This window comes from Notothenia coriiceps, unplaced genomic scaffold (genome assembly GCF_000735185.1).
Source record: "Notothenia coriiceps isolate Sejong01 unplaced genomic scaffold, NC01 NC01_scaffold00004796, whole genome shotgun sequence".
NCBI lineage: Eukaryota > Metazoa > Chordata > Actinopteri > Perciformes > Nototheniidae > Notothenia > Notothenia coriiceps.
Genome location: NW_011337497.1, coordinates 36303 through 56405, shown reverse-complemented (window position 1 = coordinate 56405; position 20103 = coordinate 36303). Strand labels below are relative to the sequence as shown.

The window sequence follows — 20103 nt, the reverse complement described above, 5'->3', positions numbered from 1 at the left end:
CGATGAAATCAAGCGTGCTTGATACCCTTCTCAGGCTAATAGAAACTGCCAGTGGAACGAATAGGCTCAGGGATGCCAAGGCAAGAGAAAGGGAGGAGGAAGAGGAAGAGGGGAAGAAGGACGAAGCAAAGAAGTAAGTAAGATAGGACAGAAGACAAAGCAATGTTGGAGGGATGAACAATGGTGTGAGCGGTGACAGCAGAGAAAGATAGACAGGGAGCGATATAGCAGCAGAAACAAAGCGCAGGAAGCCAGAATGACAGTCTCGTCCCAGTGCAGCAAGCCTATATGCACGCTCGCTAATCCTCAAAAATAAATCAGAATAGAAAATTAAATAAAGAATAGGGGAAATGCGTAGGAGGTCTCTCATGCAATTAGACGACCCGTTCTCCAGCTCCTCTCTATCTCTCTTTGTCTGTGAGTCTGATTAATACAGCTGGGATTGTAGCTGGCTCGAGCAGTATGGGATGGACCTGCTGCAGACTGGCCTGCACAGGGACAGCGGGGGCGGCAGTGGTGCATTTAAGTGCAAGTGTACATCAGCAGATATATATTACCGACTCGTTGGCACTTACATTTGTATTTCTCCTCCAGGTGTCCCTTGGAGAGAGACAGCAGACCTATCTTCATCGACAGGACCCGGATCTTCCCACTGCGACCACTGAAGGGACCACACACACAGACACACAGTTATATTTATTGTGGGTAAATGTCTGTGTATAAACAAAATGTTTACGTGCATTCAGGTCAGATCTAAATTATATGCAACAGCAGTGACAGAAAATCTTTATGCGCTTTCAAAGAGATTCATTTTCAAGTGTGTATGTGCGCTGCTGTACTTCTATCATTGTGAGAAAGTAATGGGAATATTCTGGCTGTGATTATACAGTATGTTCCTGCTCTGCAGAAAGGATTTCAGCATGTGCGTATGCATGTTTTGTCTAAGAAAAGAATACACTGTGTAACAGCCATTGCTATGCCAACTGAGGCACTTGCTGCTCAATGCCAGAATATGTTGAGTTAAAGAATATGAGTATAACACAATCATTATGCCTGATGACACAAATGCAGATAGATTTGAAAATGAATGAGCATAGTGACGCATCAGTTCTGAAACTTTCATCCAATCTGGTTCAAGAAAATGTGCCATGTAAGGAAATGTAATTGCATTCATTAGAAACATTTTCAAAATGCGAGGACGCAGGTGGCAACATGCACAATTCACAGGTTTTGTCATAATCTGTGACAAATTCATAAAACAAAGGAGGCCCACTGCTAAGCCTGTGTTTTAAATTGGAAACAGATGGCATACGTACGTGTCGTAAACATTGAGCAGCCAGTTGAGACACATGTCCACGCAGAGCGGCACGTTGACCAGGTCTTTGTGCTCCTGCTCCAGCCCGTCGTAGATGGACGTCAGGCAGTTGATGACTTCAGGGACGGACAGCAGCTGATTGTTGTTGGTGAGCTTGTGCTGCTCGAAGGTGCTCTGGGCCACGCTGAGGTCCAACAGGTCAACTGCAGAAGAAAAAGAGGGGAACAGTAGGCAGGAAGGGAGGAAATAGAGGGATTAGAACAGAGTAGGAGAGAAACAATGATGAGATAGAAATAATGAGGAGAGGAAGAACAGTGAGAGTTAAGAAAAAGGGAAGAAGGTTAACAAGAACAGATAGAGGGAACAAAGGGGTGACAGCCCGAGGTTGGAAAGACAGAAAAGGTGAGGTAAGAGCCATTAGTAACCTTTCAGAATTGTACAATGAGCTTTAAGCAGTGGCAAAAAATGTTTCTTTAAATGCCAAATCTGAACGGGGTGAGAAGCTTAAAAAGTGGCACAGTCTATTCATAGTGGCACTTATAATTATATTTGTACGAAAATGGAACAAAACAACTAACTGCAATAGGCTACGGAGAGTTGAGACAAAGAACAGACGGATCATTTTTGTGAAATATGAGACAGAGAAATGTGAACAGAAAAGACAAACGAGGAATAAATGTCAGACTGAGAGCAGTCTAGTTTCTTCTGATTCAATTTATTGGCTATAACTTCAATAACTCAATAAAAAATCTTAATAAGAAAAAAGGAATGTATTTATATCAATATATCAAATAGCCTGCCATTATCTTTTATACTGTAGCTATCAATTATCTTAAAGTAAGAGAAAGGCAAAAAAGATGGAGAATATTTAACGAGACAGGCTTATTCTGTCCTTTGAGACATCAAATAAAAGTCATTAGATGCATTCAAAGTGTGAGTGTGGGCGATGATGAGACACAAATGAGTTTAAGTAATAATTTCGCCCAGCAGTAAATGTGCTTATTTACTTCTTTCTGAGAGTTGTATGGGAAGATCAACCCTCATATCTGTGTATTTACTTTGAGACCGGTCCTTGCAGTCGGTTAGCTTAACATAACACATAGACTGAAAACTGGGGAGAAAAATATATAAATCTGCCTATAGAGTAGTTGGCTTGTTAACACGCTGTGGCTCATTTGTGTCTGCAAGGGGAAAAAAGTGTGGAATGTGGAATTAGTGCTTAGTATTTTTACATGATTTTACAGACTTATTAACGGAAAGATCAGATCCTGATCGGACTGTTAATTAATTATTTAGTCAAGGTCCACTGAAAACACCAACCAGATAACTATCATCGTTGTTCAAAACAAATAGACGGTGCAAGGACTGAAACAAATACACAGTGTGTTCACTCTGCTAAAGGTGTTGAATTGACATGATCAACATAAATGCTACTACATATTTGCTAAAGAGCATTAGTATTCATTTAGACCTACCCCTTATGTACATTTCTATTTAATTGCATCCAACAAATATTTAAAAACAAGATGTTGGAAAACATTGTTACAGATATACTAGAGTGAAAGAATGCACAATGGTCTATTGCTCTGAATGCATCTCTGCCTCTGATCCTTTTCTAGAAACCGTTTAAACTACCCCTCCAACAGCCCACCTCCCGCTCACCTTTACTCCTCACTAAAGTCCCCTCATTTTCCCTGTTGCATGCTGCCTGTCAGCCCCCCCGCTCCTGCCTTATGTTACCCCCTGTTCCCCAGACACCACTAATTACTGGGCTGTATCCACGTGGAGCGCGCACAGCAAGGCAGCCAGGCTGTCAGAGAGAGAAACCTTATTTCTCTCTAGCTTTCTCCCTTTACACACAGATATGATGAAGCTATGAGATATGAGAGGGACATTAGTGGAATGCTATGCAAGCTCATTTGTGCTTCACCAGCCCCTTGGCATACACGTTACCTAATTAGATGTTTTATAGCATCCCTGTCGTGTGTGTGTGTGTGTGTGTGTGTGTGTGTGTGTGTGTGTGTGTGTGTGTGCGTGTGTGTGTTACTTGATACGGTTGATAGCCACCTGAGACTAGTTAATAGCCACCTTTATCAAAGCAAACATTATAAACAACAAAACCAGCAGCTTTCGTGTTGAGGATTTGTATCTTATTTTGAGCTCAGCCTAAAAAAAAAACACCTGTGCCCACCAAATGAGGCTATGCTCAACACAAGCACCAACTGTGACTGTGCATTGTGAAGATCCTCCACAGCCACGCACACACTCACACAGAGAGTGTGTGTTATTTTATAGGCAAAATATCCTTGGCTCCTGCGTTGGTCTGGCACAGCATCTGGCAAAGCTTCAAATCATTCCTGCATCCCCTCGTTGAACCCAGACTTAAAATGAAGCAGTACATGACTGTAGGTATTGAGGTGTGAGTGTGTGCGCGCGTCTTACTTACAGCACAGCGCTTTCTGTAGTCGGCGGATCTTCATGGCTGTCCTGTATGCTGAGAATCTCACACCATTCAAGTCCGCTACAAGCAGGGAAAGAGACACAGAGATGAAAGTTAAACGGACAAAGCAAAATGGAGGCAGAACATCAGAAAACAAAGGGCAATAGAAATCAGCCTACTGAGCAACATAAGCAGGACCCCTGTATTCAGTAAGAGCCGACATTTTGTTAGTTATTTTCTATGGAGCTGACCGAGGGGAGGCTGATTTGCACGGTGTAATTAGGTTAGTGAGTTGTGTCTCAGTGGGAGCCGGTGCTATTTGATGAGCTGCTGGCCTACAGAAAACGCTCCCAAACTTTCACAGCTGATTACTTATCCTGCTGCTCATTAAAGCACGGTCATACAAGCCGCCCCACTGGGAAACACAGCTCCATATGGATACGAACAGGGAGAGGGCGAAAAAATCAAGGTGAAATCCATCAAGTTATATCCAAAGAGTAAACTAACTAGACGAGACGATTGGGCATGCATGCAAGATTTTGTTGATCCCTTATAAGAAAACTTTTAATTGAAACTTTTTTCTGAAATATGCAGTGGATTATAAAGAGTGACAGGAACATGGTTCTAGACTTAACATTTTCTTTTTTAAAAGGCATGTTTTATTAATTGGAGTGCCGCAAAAATGAAATTCACCTCTATCTTGGAGACAATTTATGCAGTACCTTTAAACATGGTCAAATAAAACGGAAATGTTATGATTGGTCGGATATCATTAGAAGCAACTGAGAAAATATGCTTTTTGATTTAAGATTAAATAAGACTTTCCGGTGGGGATTACATCTAGGACTTAAAGACAGTTGATTGTGTCATTATACGATTGTTTGTGCTTCTTACCTAGTGACTGGTAGAGCTCTGTCATCTTTGGATGATCCCAGCAGGTGGTCTGTGTCTGGTGACTGAAAACAACAACAAAAAAAACAACAACAGAGAACAACTATTAGTCTGAGAAACCTAAAAGACTCATGAGCTGAAACACAAAGAGAACAGAACAGGAGCCACTGAAGTCAAAACACACACTGGCTAAACCTTCAAGGCAAAATGACAGAAAAACTACTTCAAAAGATACAAAAAACAAACAAACTTGTGGCCACGCTAACATAACTATCATCATCATCATCATCATCATCATCATCATCATCATCATCATCATCATCATCACTTAAAGCATTCAAACTGAAGACTTTATTGGCATCTCTTTTGACATTGCACACAAATTGAGGATAGAGGCTGTAGATTACTCCACAAATCCACGAATAATGTATAAAACCCAAACCCCCATAATGCCATTTGAATGAAACACACACTCACACACACATACACGAATAGACACACACTTTAAATCCCTCTCATCACAACAGTATGTGTCTTTTCAAACACCATGGGATATAAATATAAAGGAACCTTGTCTCAACTCCCTGTTTACGTTTCTGGATCAGACAGAAGATACACAAATACTACAAAAACATGAACAAACCTATTCTACTGAAAAACCAATGCTTTAAAAAGAAATAAAACAAGGCTGTGCTAAAACTGATCAAACATGGTGGCTTTCAGACACACAGGACAGAAAATCTGACATTTCTGAAGCAGCAGCTGCCAATCAGCGCATCTATTTGAGCTCTGCTGGTCGTGGTGTGTGAGTGTGTGCGCATGTGTGTACTTCAAGAAGCCATCTGGCCGGCACTAAGATCTGTGAGGAAAGTTTCAGAAGATTTCAGGAAGACATTTTAGAAATAAAAGTCTGTTTTTGAATGCAGAGGCTCCCCTGTGGTTCCTCTCCGCTGACAGGCAGCAGGAAGTGAAGTGGAGTGCTGACAGTGAACCGAGTTGGTGGGATGGACAACAGGAGCCCCAGATGTTCATCACTATTCACCGGCTGTGCAGACTCATGGCCCTTTCACACCCGCACAGACATCGCTAAAGCGTCTAGGTGCTCGTGTCTTAGCTTACAAAGAGCTCGCCTGAAAGGGTTTCAATGAATCAAAGTCAGGGGAATTGATGATATTTGTCGCACGCAAATACACAACGAGGAGGAAGAATGTTGAATATCCGCTCCACAATTGTCTGACAAGTATTGCAATAAAACATGTTCATCATTGAAGTGTAGAAGGGTTCATCAGAGACTCCTCAACACTGGTACAATGATGGGAACACACAATCCAATCACTGCCCCAACAAAATGAATTGTACGACACTTCCATCAACAAAAAGACTAGAGAGCTTGTGATTATGTCCACAGCTCATGAATGCCATAATGACTTGTCAAGTTCCACTGTACTCAACACTTGTATCCCGGCAATGCATTCACTTTGTAATGCCTAAGCAATCTTTCTGTTGTCCTGTTGGAGGAAGAATAGAGAACTGTTGACATATTTACTAGCTGCTACTGTTTAGATAACACAGTGAGAGGAACAGCGAAGAGGAGAGGCATCGGGAAAATATTAATGAGGCAAAAAACACATTTCCTGACAAATATTTGAAGGCTTTTTGGACAGCAGCAGTGAATCGTCCATGATAAACATCCAAGTATCAGGTCTTTCCAATGCTTTTACACCTGTAGTTTGTTTTAACACTGGCTTTTAAAAAGAGGTGGCTAACGGGGAACGAGGGCATATGAGGATCAAGCTGCTTGGGTCATGTGACACCTTTCTCCCATAAACATCATTCAATGACATCAGAGAGAAAGCATCAACAAATCAAACGAGGTCACCGAAGGCGAAACTGCGGCAGGCTGAGGAAAGACAGAATTTATGTAGGGTGCGGTGAGGACGGGAAAAAAACGTTCTACAATATGTTTTTATGAGAGCAAGCAAGCAAAATAGGGTGAAAACATCCAACACCAGCAGTTTCCAACAATAACAATTAGGCTTATCAAAGATAATTGCTATTAATATGAAATGTTCAATGTTGCGGTGCCATTTAGAGCTGCTTAAGAGTCCATCAGCTGGTTAAAATGTTTGTGCAAATTGCTCACTCCTACTCTGCTGCTCCATAATTAACCATAAACACATTTTTCCCTGAACGAGTGACAATGCCTGTCTTTCCTACAGAAGGAAAGTAAAAGATTAGACAATGTCAGTGCCCTATCAAACGGCTGCCTGCAAACACTTCTGCTGTGTGTCTGCTGGGAGTTTATCACTGTCCCGCACTGACACAGCGCCGTGACTTATCATGAGTGTGCAGACAAATGATTTCTTGCATATCTGGATATCCAAAGAGACAGAATTAGTCATAAATAAGTAAGCAAGAATAAAATGTATTTTTCAGGGTGACAGCGACCTGCCAGGCTTATCATGGAGCGCAGTGACAGAAGAAGAGTCTGAATTCGCCAACTGACATCCTCTCCTTGGCTCTTTTTGTTCTTAAAGAAAAGGCCTCATCCCTCCCAAAGTTATCACTATTCTAATTCTGAAATGCAGTTCCAACAGCTTTGGATTCTTATTAAAACTACAATTCTCCCACATAAGAAAGGCACAGAGGGAAAGAGATGCATAAAGTCCACTCGTGTGTACAAAGGCTGTCTGTTCTGTTCGGTCTGACCAACCCCACCAATTGTTTCCCTGACAAAAACACGGACAGACAGAACATCCACAAAAGCTTTTGCGTGCAGAAAAGACTTTCTCTAATCTTTTCAGAGATGCAGTCTTACTATATTTTCCTTCCAAAAGCCTACCAGGCGGCTAAGCCCTCCCCTGAAGCGCCAGAATGGGTGAAATGGGACAGCCTGGGGGGTTGCCAGCATGAGATGGCACGTACTGAACTTGTGTGAAGCCATTTGATTTCCTCCCTAATATGTCGCCTGAACTCATCACCACAGGGGGTGGGACAAGGCGAAGCTTTAATCAGGGGGCTTTTGTCAACCCAGAGAAAAGAGGCAGAGAACGAGAGGAGATGGAAGAGGAAACGAAGGGGGGTTCTGGGAAATGAACGTGTCAAAGTCTAACGCTGGTGTCCCAAGGATGTCGCGGCACTGAGAGCGACCTGTGATTATTCCTGCAGATGGATTCAGACTCCAGCTTTCAAGCAGCACATTTAGAAGGTTTTCATGAGGGTGCAACAACCAGGTATACTTATGTGTGAGGGAGGAGATGGCGGCACAAAGGACTATCTTTGTTTCAAAATGAAAGAAAGAGCCACACACAGAGTTAACGAGTAAAGAGTGATTGATCTCTTTTTTCTCGTTTGGGAAAGGCAATTCAAATGTAATGTGAAAGCCACCATGGAGAAGAATAACCGGGTCCAACTCCGGCTTGAGGCATCGACCGCACATATGGTGTGTGTGTCTGTTTGGAGTTGTGCTTGGTTCCAGTACTAGTTAATGTGCAACTATGGCTGTGTGTGTGAGCGTTTCCTTGCCAGGGAGAGGATGGGAATCTCTTTGTGTGTGTCTGTATTATTTTGGCTGAACGGCCTCATGCACATGTGTTTTGTTTGTGAGAGTGGAAGGAAGCAGGTTCATTGGCTGGGCACATCTGTGATCACAGGCTGTTGTTGACTCTAAAGTTATAAGCCGGTCCCTGAGTCGTTGTTTCTCTCTGGCTTTCATCTCTGATCCGCCTCTAGTGCCAAGCTACACACCCAAACTCAGGTCAGGTGTGTCCCCCTGTCTCTCTGTTTCTCTTTCTATCTCTATTGGTCTGAAAACACTTTATCTTGACTTCCTCCCAAATGAACTCAATACAATAAACTGAAAAAAACACTTCTAAATTGCTGCTTTTATGGCTCATGAAAGTTTTACTAGCTTTCCATTTAAATGCAGCAAAAAGCAAAGGTCTTGAAAATAGTCCCATGTGTACACTAATTGATCATAATTTAACCCAAACAAATATATAAATGCTGGAAAATATTGTTTCAAAAACTTTTTGGAGACATTTAACAGAGTCTGGGTGTGTAAATCTTTCTGGCTGAAGCTTTTACTGTGGGTTGTTCTGCGGACAATGGCCCAAGGGGGATTAAAAAAAATGGCTAGTTGACAATTTAACGGAGTCTGTGACATTTCGACTGAGGGCAAGAGGTGATTTAAGGGGGCAGGCATTGAAATATATCAATTTTATCATCTTAGATCACAGAGTGAGACTGTAACAGTGTCCCAGTAGAATTTATATAGAGGAAGACAGAAGCAGGTGATAAGCAATAGCTCAAACTGCTACCCAAAGATTTAAATAAGGCTGAATTCAGGTTTGATGTGTCAGCAGTTTACTGACATACGGTTATATGATTTCTGGATAATGAGGTCCTTTAAACTTTCAGAACATTTCTGAACCGTAGAGGTGATGTCTCGTTTTTCACACATCTTCTCTCTACCTGTTTTAATAGGATCCGGAAGTTTGGCTAAAAATTTGAATGTGAAGCAAGGCGTCAAGCTAAAGCTATTCTAGTCACTTTTAAAACAGTGTGGGAAGCTGCCCTGGGATCCAATCAGGTATTATCTATTCAAAAGGAAGTGCTAATGTTGGACTGAATGAGAAATGCGAGGGTGAAATAGCTTGAATTGTAATATATACACAGGAGCAACTGGGCAAAAAAGAAACTCCTAATTAGGATAACATAAATGATGCACGTGCAAAGAATACCACTACAGGTCACAGCTTTAGTGTGAAAGGTGGTAAAAGATGAGATTCCTCGTGGATACATTTGAGATAATGAACTTTACACAGTGAATTATAAAAGAAAATGAAATGATGAATAAATAACATTTCAACACAATGTGCAACATACTGCCTCACAAAATGGTCTTATGAATGGTTTCAGACTTATTTTCCTACATGTTTCAAAGCAGTTTTTTCTTAAATGTCTTTTAATCTCACCAAAATGTGTCAAGAAAAACCGTCTGAGACAGGAAGTATTCAAATCAAGAACTCAAAACTCCTTGACCTGCATCATGTTGCTAAAAAATCCTAATGCTTTGTTTTAAAAAGGGTCAAACACGCAACAAGCTGACAACCATAATAAGGAGATGGAAAAGAATCCCCCAGAGAACAAAGCATTTTTTGACAACTGAATTTTTATAATATCCTGCCTGCCCTACCTTTAAAGACAGCGAGTGTGCAACAACTGTTGTCTCATAACATTCACACACACACACACACACACACACACACACACAATTGCAAACCATTTTTACACACTGATGGGTATCAAAACAATCTCCACACTTACTTGATGTAATATGGAACCTTATTCTGAGAAACCGCACGTTGCCAGGGCAGCTGAACAGATGCTGCAGAGAGATGGATGGAGAGAAAAAAAAAATCATCAGTCAAAATCAAAGCACCAACTTATTAAACATCGCACAATTGTACCATGCTGCACAGTAATCCATTTAGTGTTTGGGGCTTGACTTTGACTAATTCTCACATCTAACACTTCCATTATAATGGGCGATCTATGTAAAAATGTGTCGTTGTGCATGAAATCGATAGTAAAAGAAAGTAAATGGGTATTACTTTCGGGGCAGAGAGACGGAGATGGGAGACAACAAGGCATGAAAGGGAAAATACATTGAAAAACAGAGGGAAGAAGAGGACTGTTGAAAAAAGGTGCAGAGTCCAGGTTTTTGTTAATACTGTCAGACCAAGGACGACTTTAAAATGACAGGCATTGTTAAACAGCTAGATATAAGACTTGAGAAGCTCTCAAGAGCAGACATTTTTCTTGATTTATCGTCCTCCCACTTCCCCTCCTCCTTGACACAGCTCTGCGCTCAGATAGAGAGATGAAAAGACAGTAAGAGAAAGAGATTAAGTGAGATTGGGAGATATACGAGATGGATAGAGCAAGATAAGGACGCAGGACTTTATTGATCCCCGAGGGAATATTAAGCTACTAGTGTAATGAGAGCGGATGTGTGATGGAGTAGATAGTGTCATAGTGCTGGGGAGATGACAGAAGAGACGCTGTTTTTGTCTGGCGCAGCTGTTAAGCTCACAGTGGGACTTCCTTGGTAAATTCATGTCTATGGGTGACACGGCACGGCGGGCAGAGCTTACCACCTGCTTCGAATCACACACCATCCATTTTGTCTCTGTGTCTGGTGGCCAGAAAAAGTCCATCAGGTGGAGCAGAAAGAACTCTAATGGCCGTATGATTATCGAAAATGACATTAGAGAGATAGACAAGAGGAGAGAGAGAGAGAGACTGGCTGCTTTGTTTTATGTTCACACTCGTGCATTCATCTCTTTCCTCTGTAGCTCTGCCTCCAACTCTCTGTTCCTCTCTCCCTGCTAATGACCACTCCAAAGAGGGAGAAGGAAGAAGGGAGTCAGTGGAGAACTGTAATTAAGCGTTGCATTATTCAAGAGTGAAGTGCTTTGTCTGCAAACTGTGTGTGTGTGTGTGTGTGTGTGTGTGTGTGTGTGTGTGTGTGTGTGTGTGTGTGTGTGTGTGTGTGTGTGTGTGTGTGTGTGTGTGTGTGTGTGTGTGTGTTAGCACTCGCACCCACATATCAGCTGAGCATGCACGAATGTCAAGCGTGTGGCCGAAGGTTAGAAGATGGGACATGGAAATAATTAGCAGGATGTGAAGCAGTGCAACTGAGTGGAAACAAAGCAAGTCCCCACAAATGATTCCAATTCCCATGAGAGATCATTTGCTCTATACTTACTGGAGAGGAAATGTTGGGAGGAGGGGCCGAAGTCCCGGTGGGCTTCCTGAAGCAGCTTCAGTCTGTCCTCCACCGCAACCTGCACCATTAACAGACACACAGACACAGGTTGGTTAGAGTTGCACTCAGAGAAACAGAGCTTTACAGCGGCTGGAGATGGTGCCATGGTTGTATTATTCAGTGCAATAATGTCCTCGGGGAGGAACGTGAGTAATATAGAGAATACATTTTGAGCAGGGGAACATATAAATAATAATGAAAGTATATCAATGTTATGGTGTAATTAATGCCCTGATGCAAGACCAAGACCACATGTACTGATGTAAGACAGTTTTTTGTGTTCCTATGGTTACACTTTTTGTTCAACGGGAACAAATGCATACAATTAAATAGACACTGTAACTCCCCCCCACTGCTTATTGTGTTGTTTTGTTTTATTTTTTATGTGTGAGCATTGTCCTTGTATTTTTTTGCTGCCTTTCTTGTTATGTATGTCTTTGAAAATGTAAAATAAAATCTAAATAATAAAATAAATACAATACATTCAGTTAAAGGGGAGTTGCTGAAAGCTTAAGAGCCCTTTAACTTGTATGAGTTAAAAATATGCTCATCAATTGTTTTAATAAGTATACGGTTGATATATGGCATGCTATTTACATGTGTGTATTGCATTTCACTGGTGTGTGCAGTATAGTATCAGAGAATCTCTGGTTCTTATTATTTCTATTGTGGGTACACACCGCAGCTCCCACAGAGTGTGATTACATGCGCATTCATATCCTGGTGATACCTGCAGTTCTCAATCTGTATTTACACTGGAAGCAGTCGGTCACAGTACTTCAGTGCATTCCCAAGTGTTTAAAAAAAGCTAAAACGAGCAAGAGTCAAATCATATCCTGCTTTCAACAGGATCATTCTCCATACACAGATAAGTGCCATGTGCAAAAGGTGAGTAGTTAACTAACTACTAAATTATATATCCTCAAACACACATACTGTAATATTGCAGTGTTTTCCGAAGTGTTTTATCGCAATGGCAATTAAAAAAACAATAAATTGTGCAGCCCTAGGTGAAGCTTCACACAGCTTTGAGTTATCATTTAATCCTGCAGTCCTGTGAAAGCAGAGTATTGACCTCTCTATCAGCGCACCTGGGTCTAACATGGCTGCGGGGCTGCTTTGCTCCATCAGGCTGACTAGCAGAACAGTATTGGCAGTCAGTAATATTGAGACTCTCACACACACACCTCAGGCATATGGAAGCTAAATCACGGCAGTCCACACAGGGAAGCTGGAAGTGGGCTCAGAAAGACCAAAAGCACAGTTCCTTCTTGCCATTAATGGATGTAATGGCCAGTGTCCCACCGAGAGGAATATGGGAGCTGTCTACATGTGAATGCCAAATCACCAAACTACACAGTCGGACCAGGCCTATTAGTGAAGCTGTCGTCTTCCTGCAGACGGAAAGAAATTAAATGAGCGAACAACACAGAAGGAGAAGTTTGGAGTCCACTGAAACTATGCGCTCCTCTGACTCATTATTTGAGCTATGGTAAGCCTCCAGGCACAAAGACTATTAGAGGGTGTCTGTACAGTGCAAAGCCACAAAGTAGCCCCAGTACCAGTTTCTCTTTGTGGCAGTGTTATGCTTAACAAGGAATGACTTTAGGTTTCCTTCCTGGATTGCATTTCTTAACACACTGTAAGACCCTTTTCTGCTCTTGTTGTCCCCACTCATCTTCAGCGACAATGCTGCATGGAGAAAAACCTTAAATGAAGTCTGCAAATGTTACAATGACTTTTAAACTGTGGTCTTATGTGTCTACAGTGTGTACTGAAAACAACTAATTAAATCAATGAAATGTTATTTTTATAGCCAAATTACACTTTTGTCTCAGGGGGCTTTACAATCTGTACAGCACAAGACACACTCAGTCCTTAGATCATAGCAGCGCACAAGAAAAACCTCCCAAAAATAACCCCATAATCAAAGGGGGGAAAACCTGAGGGAGAACGAGACATGTGGGATCCATCTACCAGGAAGGACGTACATACAAAAGATGTTGTGTGTACAGAACAAGAGCTTATGTTTAATCACAGCGTAAAGAAATAAAGATATTAACCTAGCTCGATAAGGAGAATGTGTCTGAGAGAACCAAAACAACCCACACGCTCTCTGATTTGAAGTGTGAACTCATGCAGAGTTAACATGGAGGATGTCACTCCAAAATTCACAACCAACATCACGTCTCTTCTCTCCTTCAGATGACTCGTAGAGAGACTTCTCCACGACTCTGCCTCCAGGGCTGAGACATGCTCCGCTCTGAGAAACACTCAGCATCTCCCCGAGCGGGGCGGATCACACCAAGACCATCAGTTGTGTTGAGAGTCAAGAATGTGACTGGTGTAATGTGAGAATGGTGTTCATTGATGTGCAGCGACACAGTTTTGCAGAGAGCACGGAGCTGTGTTCAAATAAAACAGGTACACAGGTAGAGGGACAACTCTCCGTCCCGTGTGTGTTTGGCTGACACAAAGTGAAAGGTGAGAGGAACCGAGAGAAAGAGATAAGACTCTAGAAGAGGGAAAGACACACAGACAGGCAGTAGGAGAATAAAGGAACAGGAAGAAAGGGGATAGAAGAAGTAGAGTCGTAGAAGCTAGTGTTTCTGGACAAAATGCTGTAAGAAGAAAAAGCGAAATGCTAAGAAAGTAAGGAACTACCTGTAGGAGTTTCCATCTCATGTTGAGCTGGTCCAGTTGTCTGGAGGCGGTCGACGAGAGCTGGATGTCCAAAGGCGTCAGCTCTGCAGAAAGATCATTGACGATTCTCACATCGTGGCGTAACGGTGCGATCTCCTCTCTGATGGTCTGGACGGCAAGATTCAATTTCAGAAATGTGATATTCTAACAGAATTATGATCATAAATATTCAGTTAACTGATGACCTTATCATGGTGATTGTGCTTTCGCAAAACAGTAACCCGAGATCAGATTATCTTCAGTTTCATCTTAATGGTATGAATGGTAGAGTAACTTTTTCTTATTTACGGCGTTGCCCTTATCATGTCCAATTTGAGATAAATCGAGTTTTAAATTGAGTTTTGTGATGCTATAACAACAATGTAAAGTCTGTACTGTGGCTGTCTGTACAAACGTAATGCCTAGAGTACGAGCTTTGTGTGTGTTACAAACTGGAAGAGATTGCTTCAAGTGTTGTTTGGAAATCCATTCATAAATTGGATTAGATTGTGGATGTCAACATGATAGGATGTGAAGAGATAGAATGGCAAGAGTGTCTATACCAAGGATGCATTTATTAGATGTGAAGCGGAGTAACAAACAAAGAAATAAATGCAACAGTGAAGGAGTTGCCTTCGCTAATGACACAATGATTTATTTTGAATATTTCTGTGTGGCACTTTTTCTCCTCCTTCACAGTATTCATTTATTGTTAACCGTTATTAAGAAGTGCTGTCATGTGTCTGCTTGTAAACTAAATGTGTTTCTTGTTGCTTGTCTCTTGGCCGCATATCCTTGTGGAAAAGACTTCCTCAAATGTAATGAGTGGCATTTGCAAACAAACAAGGCAGAATCATCAAACCAAGTACATAATCAAATAAAGTGGCAATTTGTAGCCGAAAAACAAAAAGAGAGAGGACGGAATTCACAGCCATGTCTCACTCGTATTAATGCACACACTTATTTCATGCATGGTACGGCTAATACTTGAACTGAAGCAAACCATAATTGACAGCAGTAACTTTACAAAACATGTCTCTGAAGTGTTTGGCTTCAAATACCAAACACATCACCCAATGCAGCATCCCATAATCCTCTCTGTTTCAGCCCTGTTTCAAAAGTGCTGATTCTCTGTCTGTTACTTTAGATGAATATAAGGAGCCCCTCCCCACGCCCCTGTGAGAGATATTTGGTTAAAAAGAACACAATAGTGCTTTAGGAGGAGATTCAGGTGATAAGGTGGGGGGGGGAGTTACCTTGGTTGGTGATTGGCTAATGGTTACACAACCCAAAAAACATTATGACATCACAAACTGGCCACAATCTGATCAGCTCATTTTCAGACAGGTTTTTATAGAAATGGATCAGGACAAAAAGAGAGAGATTCTTTGTTCCTGAAACGTTCAGAATCTCTTGACACAGAGGGGACACATGTTGATGTATAAAAGACATGAAAAGTGGATTTTGCATTATAGGTGACCTTTAATGCTAAATCTAAAATAAGTTGATTCAGTGCTTCATGTTTTCAGAGGGGTGGAACTATCTAGAAGTGTTGATGATTACGATGCATTAATGCCCACAACAGCAGTGCTGCCTCTCACCATGGTCTTGTCGATGTGGTCCTGCAGAGAGTCGATCAGCAGGTCCCCCACCGGCTGCCAGGTCTCTTTGGCCTCCTCTGCCTGAGTCAGCCTCAGGTCCAGCTGGTCCATGGAGCTCTGCAGCTCCTGGAGTCGCTCCAGGGCTCGCTCCACCTGACTCTGCCAGCCCCCCATGTGCCCCTTCAGACGCTCCCACCGCTCCATCACCTCGCCCGTCTGCTTGCGGATCGCCCGGGCCAAACCTCGCGCCTTCTCCTCTGGGGTGAGGTCTGGAAGAAGAAAGAGAAGTCAGTTATTCTGATGAAAAAGATGGTACTGCCTTTTCTATTCTTTAATATATGCGTAGTTTCCCTACAACTACATTATAATAATAAAAGATTTATTTTGTTAGCCGCTTTTACAGGTGCTCAAAGACGCTTTAAAGATATAGTGAAAAGAAAAGAACAACAAATAAATATATATAGTTAAAGTTAAAGTCAAATAATACAAAAAAAACATTAGTAGATATTTTGTACTACCCTTAATATAATTGTCCTCCAGCTAAAAATGCAACCTCTTCAAATTCTTGCATCCAACTGGCTTTCCATTTATATACATGTATTATATAATTCAAAGAATATTCTGAAGATCAGATTATTTGACTGAAGTAGGAAGTCCTTTTTATCAGTTTTCATTAGATAAAAGAGTCCTAAGAAATGGAGCCATAGTTGTATTAAATAAATGACATCTTGACATATTGAATAAGCCTTTCTTGGGCATTTTTTCTCTTCCTGCATATAACTATCTTTTATTCTTATGTGCTTTTGTTCGATTTCAGGTAAGGCAGATAAGTTAAACTCAACATGAGAGGACATAAAAGAAGTGCATATATGGTATTAAAAAAACATGGAAAAAAGGATCCCAATTAAAGTGCGGATAGAGTTTTTGGCAGGCAAAGCATGATGAAAGTGATCAAAAGGGCAAAAAACACAAAGGATAGAATCATAGGATGCAGACAGAGACAGAAAACTGCTTCCCAAACGGACATTATTACGACACAGAAATATTTGCAGCTAATGAGTTCACAGGTCTTCTCTCCACTGTGGAGATAATCATCTTCACCTGTTGCATCTCTCTTCACCCTCTCTCCCTCACTTCCTCATTTACATACACACACTAAGAAGACATCTGTGAGCCGTACTGCAGGTGGCGCCTCATGCAGATACAAACAAACAATGTGATGCTGTGTGTCTTTGGTAATGAAAAATGTAACGTACAAACAAAACAAAATTTAACGGCACAGGGACAACTGAATAAAAAAGACAAGCGATTGAAGTTGTTCGACTTTGATTCTGTGTCACTATAAGAAACGTCATCTCCACTGACTACACAACAAGGGCGGCCTCTAATCTTAGATCAGCTTTTTATCTATTTATACAAAGAGGGGAGGCTTTGATACGCATATCAAAGATCACAGAGAACAAGCCTATCGGAATACGCTCTGAAGTCTTGCCACACCCCTACACCGCCCCGTGGGATGGTTTAATTATTTACACAGTAGGGTTTTAGTTTGAAGGCAAATGTGCTGACTTAACCAAGACTTCTCTGCCGCATCCGACAGAGACAGCAAAGGAATGTTGAATGAGTCGGCGCATTTTTCATTCTCGCCGTGAACTGTTAGATATTGGTACTAGTGAGCGGTGTTTGTAGAGCAGTTCACCTCACAACTGGGCCAAGTCATACATTCTATTTAAAGACAACCAGATAGGCTTGCTTTGAATGTCTAAATGCCTTTTGCTCCAGAATGTACTGAATCAGACGTCTAGTAAGATGGATAAAAGGGACTATGTTACTATAAAATGTAATTATAACCTTTATTATAACAAGCTATATCCTCTGCCCTTTTATTTGAATCTACATTTAAGTTTATGTATCCACTACAGTACCTTAAATAAAAGATTTGTCCATGGCAAGTTCAATAATTTATGGCAACGATAGTACAATTAGTTTCATTTTTATAATGCGGAAATGACAGTTACAAAACACTAAATATGTCTGTCATCAGGGTGCTCACCATTGAGTCCAGTGCTAAGTGTCTATAATATAGGCGAGTATGCTGATTTTGTTTTAATGGAGAGTATAAACGTACCTGTCTTTGGCTGTGGGTTTTTGCGTGGCTCTCCGGGACCCTCGATGGGCTGGTCAGCGAGAAACATCCGGGCTTGATCCAAAGTGCTGATCACCAAATGCTCACGTTCCTTCAGCTCTGACCGTACTACCTGCAGGAGGAATGCAGAATGATGGGTTAAAGAGAGCTTCTCCAGAAAGGTAAGTGTAACAAATGACTTTGAATGGATTTTAAGTGGAAAGAAAGTGCATCTTATCCAGTCGAGTTTTTGCAGTTGACTGAAGAAAGAATAAGCCTTCTCAATGAGAAAGAAACTTTATTACCAACAATGGACTTGAGCAGGAGATAATTCATGCATTTTCTCTGCAGGTATGTGCATGTTTGACTCGTGTACCCTTATCTTGTGAGCGCCGATGAACTCCAAATGAACCTGCTTTAATCTGAAGGAGTTTGGTATCCAGATCGCTGCTCCCCCACAGAAATCTCTGCTAATCAAACCAATTCTGCTTGAATCGGCTCCAGCTTTCATTATATTACGAAACAAGAGACTTATGATTAGCTCACACTCACGACCAAAGAACAAGAGCAGATGTTTACGATTAGACTTATGGGCGAGATAAACAACACTCTCAGAGGCTAATTAGGTGATTTCTGCATAACAAAACACTGTCTGCCCAGACTTCCCTGAGTAAGAGGGGAAGCAGGAAGTAAAGGAGAGAGAGCGGCGTTGTTAAGAGTGTCAGCGGGAGGGACACTTTTGAAAAAAGATTAGCGATTGAAGGCGAGAGTACAGGGTCAAACCGGCCATTTCCTTGGGGTCGGTGTGAAATTAGCTGAGCGATTCGCGGTACAAAGTGAGTTGCTGAGAGCTATTACCCTGCAGGAAATACCATTACAGAGCCCAGTATCACATATGCTGCTCATCTTCCTTCACAGCAGCTCAAAACGCACACAAAAACACACACACTCAATCTCCTACAATGCAGAAAAACAAATACTAAAAGTTCACAAACCAATTTAACGGACACTTTTCTGAACCTTATTTCGAACTGAAAAGAGGCAGCACAAACGGCATGTTACAGTATAATTATTCGTGTTTTAGTATAAGTGTGACCCCTGGGGAACTTCATTGCCTACCGGAGTGTGTGATTGCTTTGTAAGGAGGCGTTGTAGTTTAAGACGCTGTGAAGCACGTTGATTAGTTGGGACGTCGCGCTTTGATATAGTCTCACACTTACTTTTTCAAACAGACAGTGAAAATGAAATGCCAAAAATGATGTTTTGTTGTCGTTGACTGAGCGGCAGATGACAACACCCTGGGTTCAGTGGGATCGTATATACAGTACCATCTGGAGGGATAAGAAGAGATGGGAAAAAATAGCAGGGAAGGAGGATGGGGTGTAATACTGTGCTCACAGGCCTTGAAATGCGCTCAGACCTATTTGTTCTAGTTCCAAAATAACAAAGCTTATTTCAGGGAGTCTGTAATAGGAAAGTTTAGACCAATGACAATTCCACACAGCCTCCTGCGGAAGAATGTACCTTCGTGCTGAAATGGAGCTGGAAATCAATTAAATCACTCCTGCTAATAAATGGTTTGCTTCGTTCCAATGATTTCCTCCTGGCTCTCATGGAGGGAATATATTAGGCAGGTAGCTCAGAGAGCAGACCTTGAGAGATAGAAAGTAAATGAGAGATGATCGAGGAAGAGAAACGGAGCTGTGTATGTTGAGCAGAGATAAGAAAAGGAGCAGGGCTGTGTGGACAAATACCGGTCGAAACCAACCTTATTCTTTTTCATCCGTTTTGTTTTGTTTTCTGAGTGGCTAAAAATGGGCTTTGAAAGGGATTGAATGAAGTGTGTATATTAGGGCTGCACGATAGATCGATAATCACGATATGCGCATGCGCGATATTCACATCGCGTGGACGTGCGATTTAAAAAAAAAAATGCTGTTGCTACAAAAGGAAAACTTGCGCGGCTCTCATGTCAGGGGTACTTGAGTGAGTGAGATGCAGGCTCTTCATGCACAGCAAACCACCAATCACAATCAAATCTCCAAAGCAGACGGACCCCGTGATTAGAGGTTTCATGTGATTCTCCAGGGCAGTTTGGCGCAGCTAACCGAACTAGCTCAGCTTGTTGCTCTGATAACTTAAGATCCAGACGTCCGTGACTAAAATCCTTCATCCGGTTAAATATAGTTAGAAAAATACCAATTGCATAGCATTAAA

At 41.6% G+C, this 20103-nt stretch overlaps 1 protein-coding gene across 1 annotated transcript in view; it reads right to left on the bottom strand.

The window, feature by feature from the left end:
• Positions 1–20103, bottom strand: part of LOC104942587 (utrophin-like) — a 40341-nt gene that overhangs the window by 11026 nt on the left and 9212 nt on the right. Inside the window, exons 3-11 of the mRNA XM_010767831.1 lie at positions 17890–18019; positions 15762–16030; positions 14143–14289; positions 11419–11497; positions 9975–10035; positions 4650–4711; positions 3762–3836; positions 1317–1518; positions 576–661 (exon numbers count right to left, since the gene is read on the bottom strand). Of these exons, the coding sequence (XP_010766133.1) occupies positions 576–661; positions 1317–1518; positions 3762–3836; positions 4650–4711; positions 9975–10035; positions 11419–11497; positions 14143–14289; positions 15762–16030; positions 17890–18019 (1111 nt within the window). The remainder of the gene's footprint in view (positions 1–575; positions 662–1316; positions 1519–3761; positions 3837–4649; positions 4712–9974; positions 10036–11418; positions 11498–14142; positions 14290–15761; positions 16031–17889; positions 18020–20103) is intronic.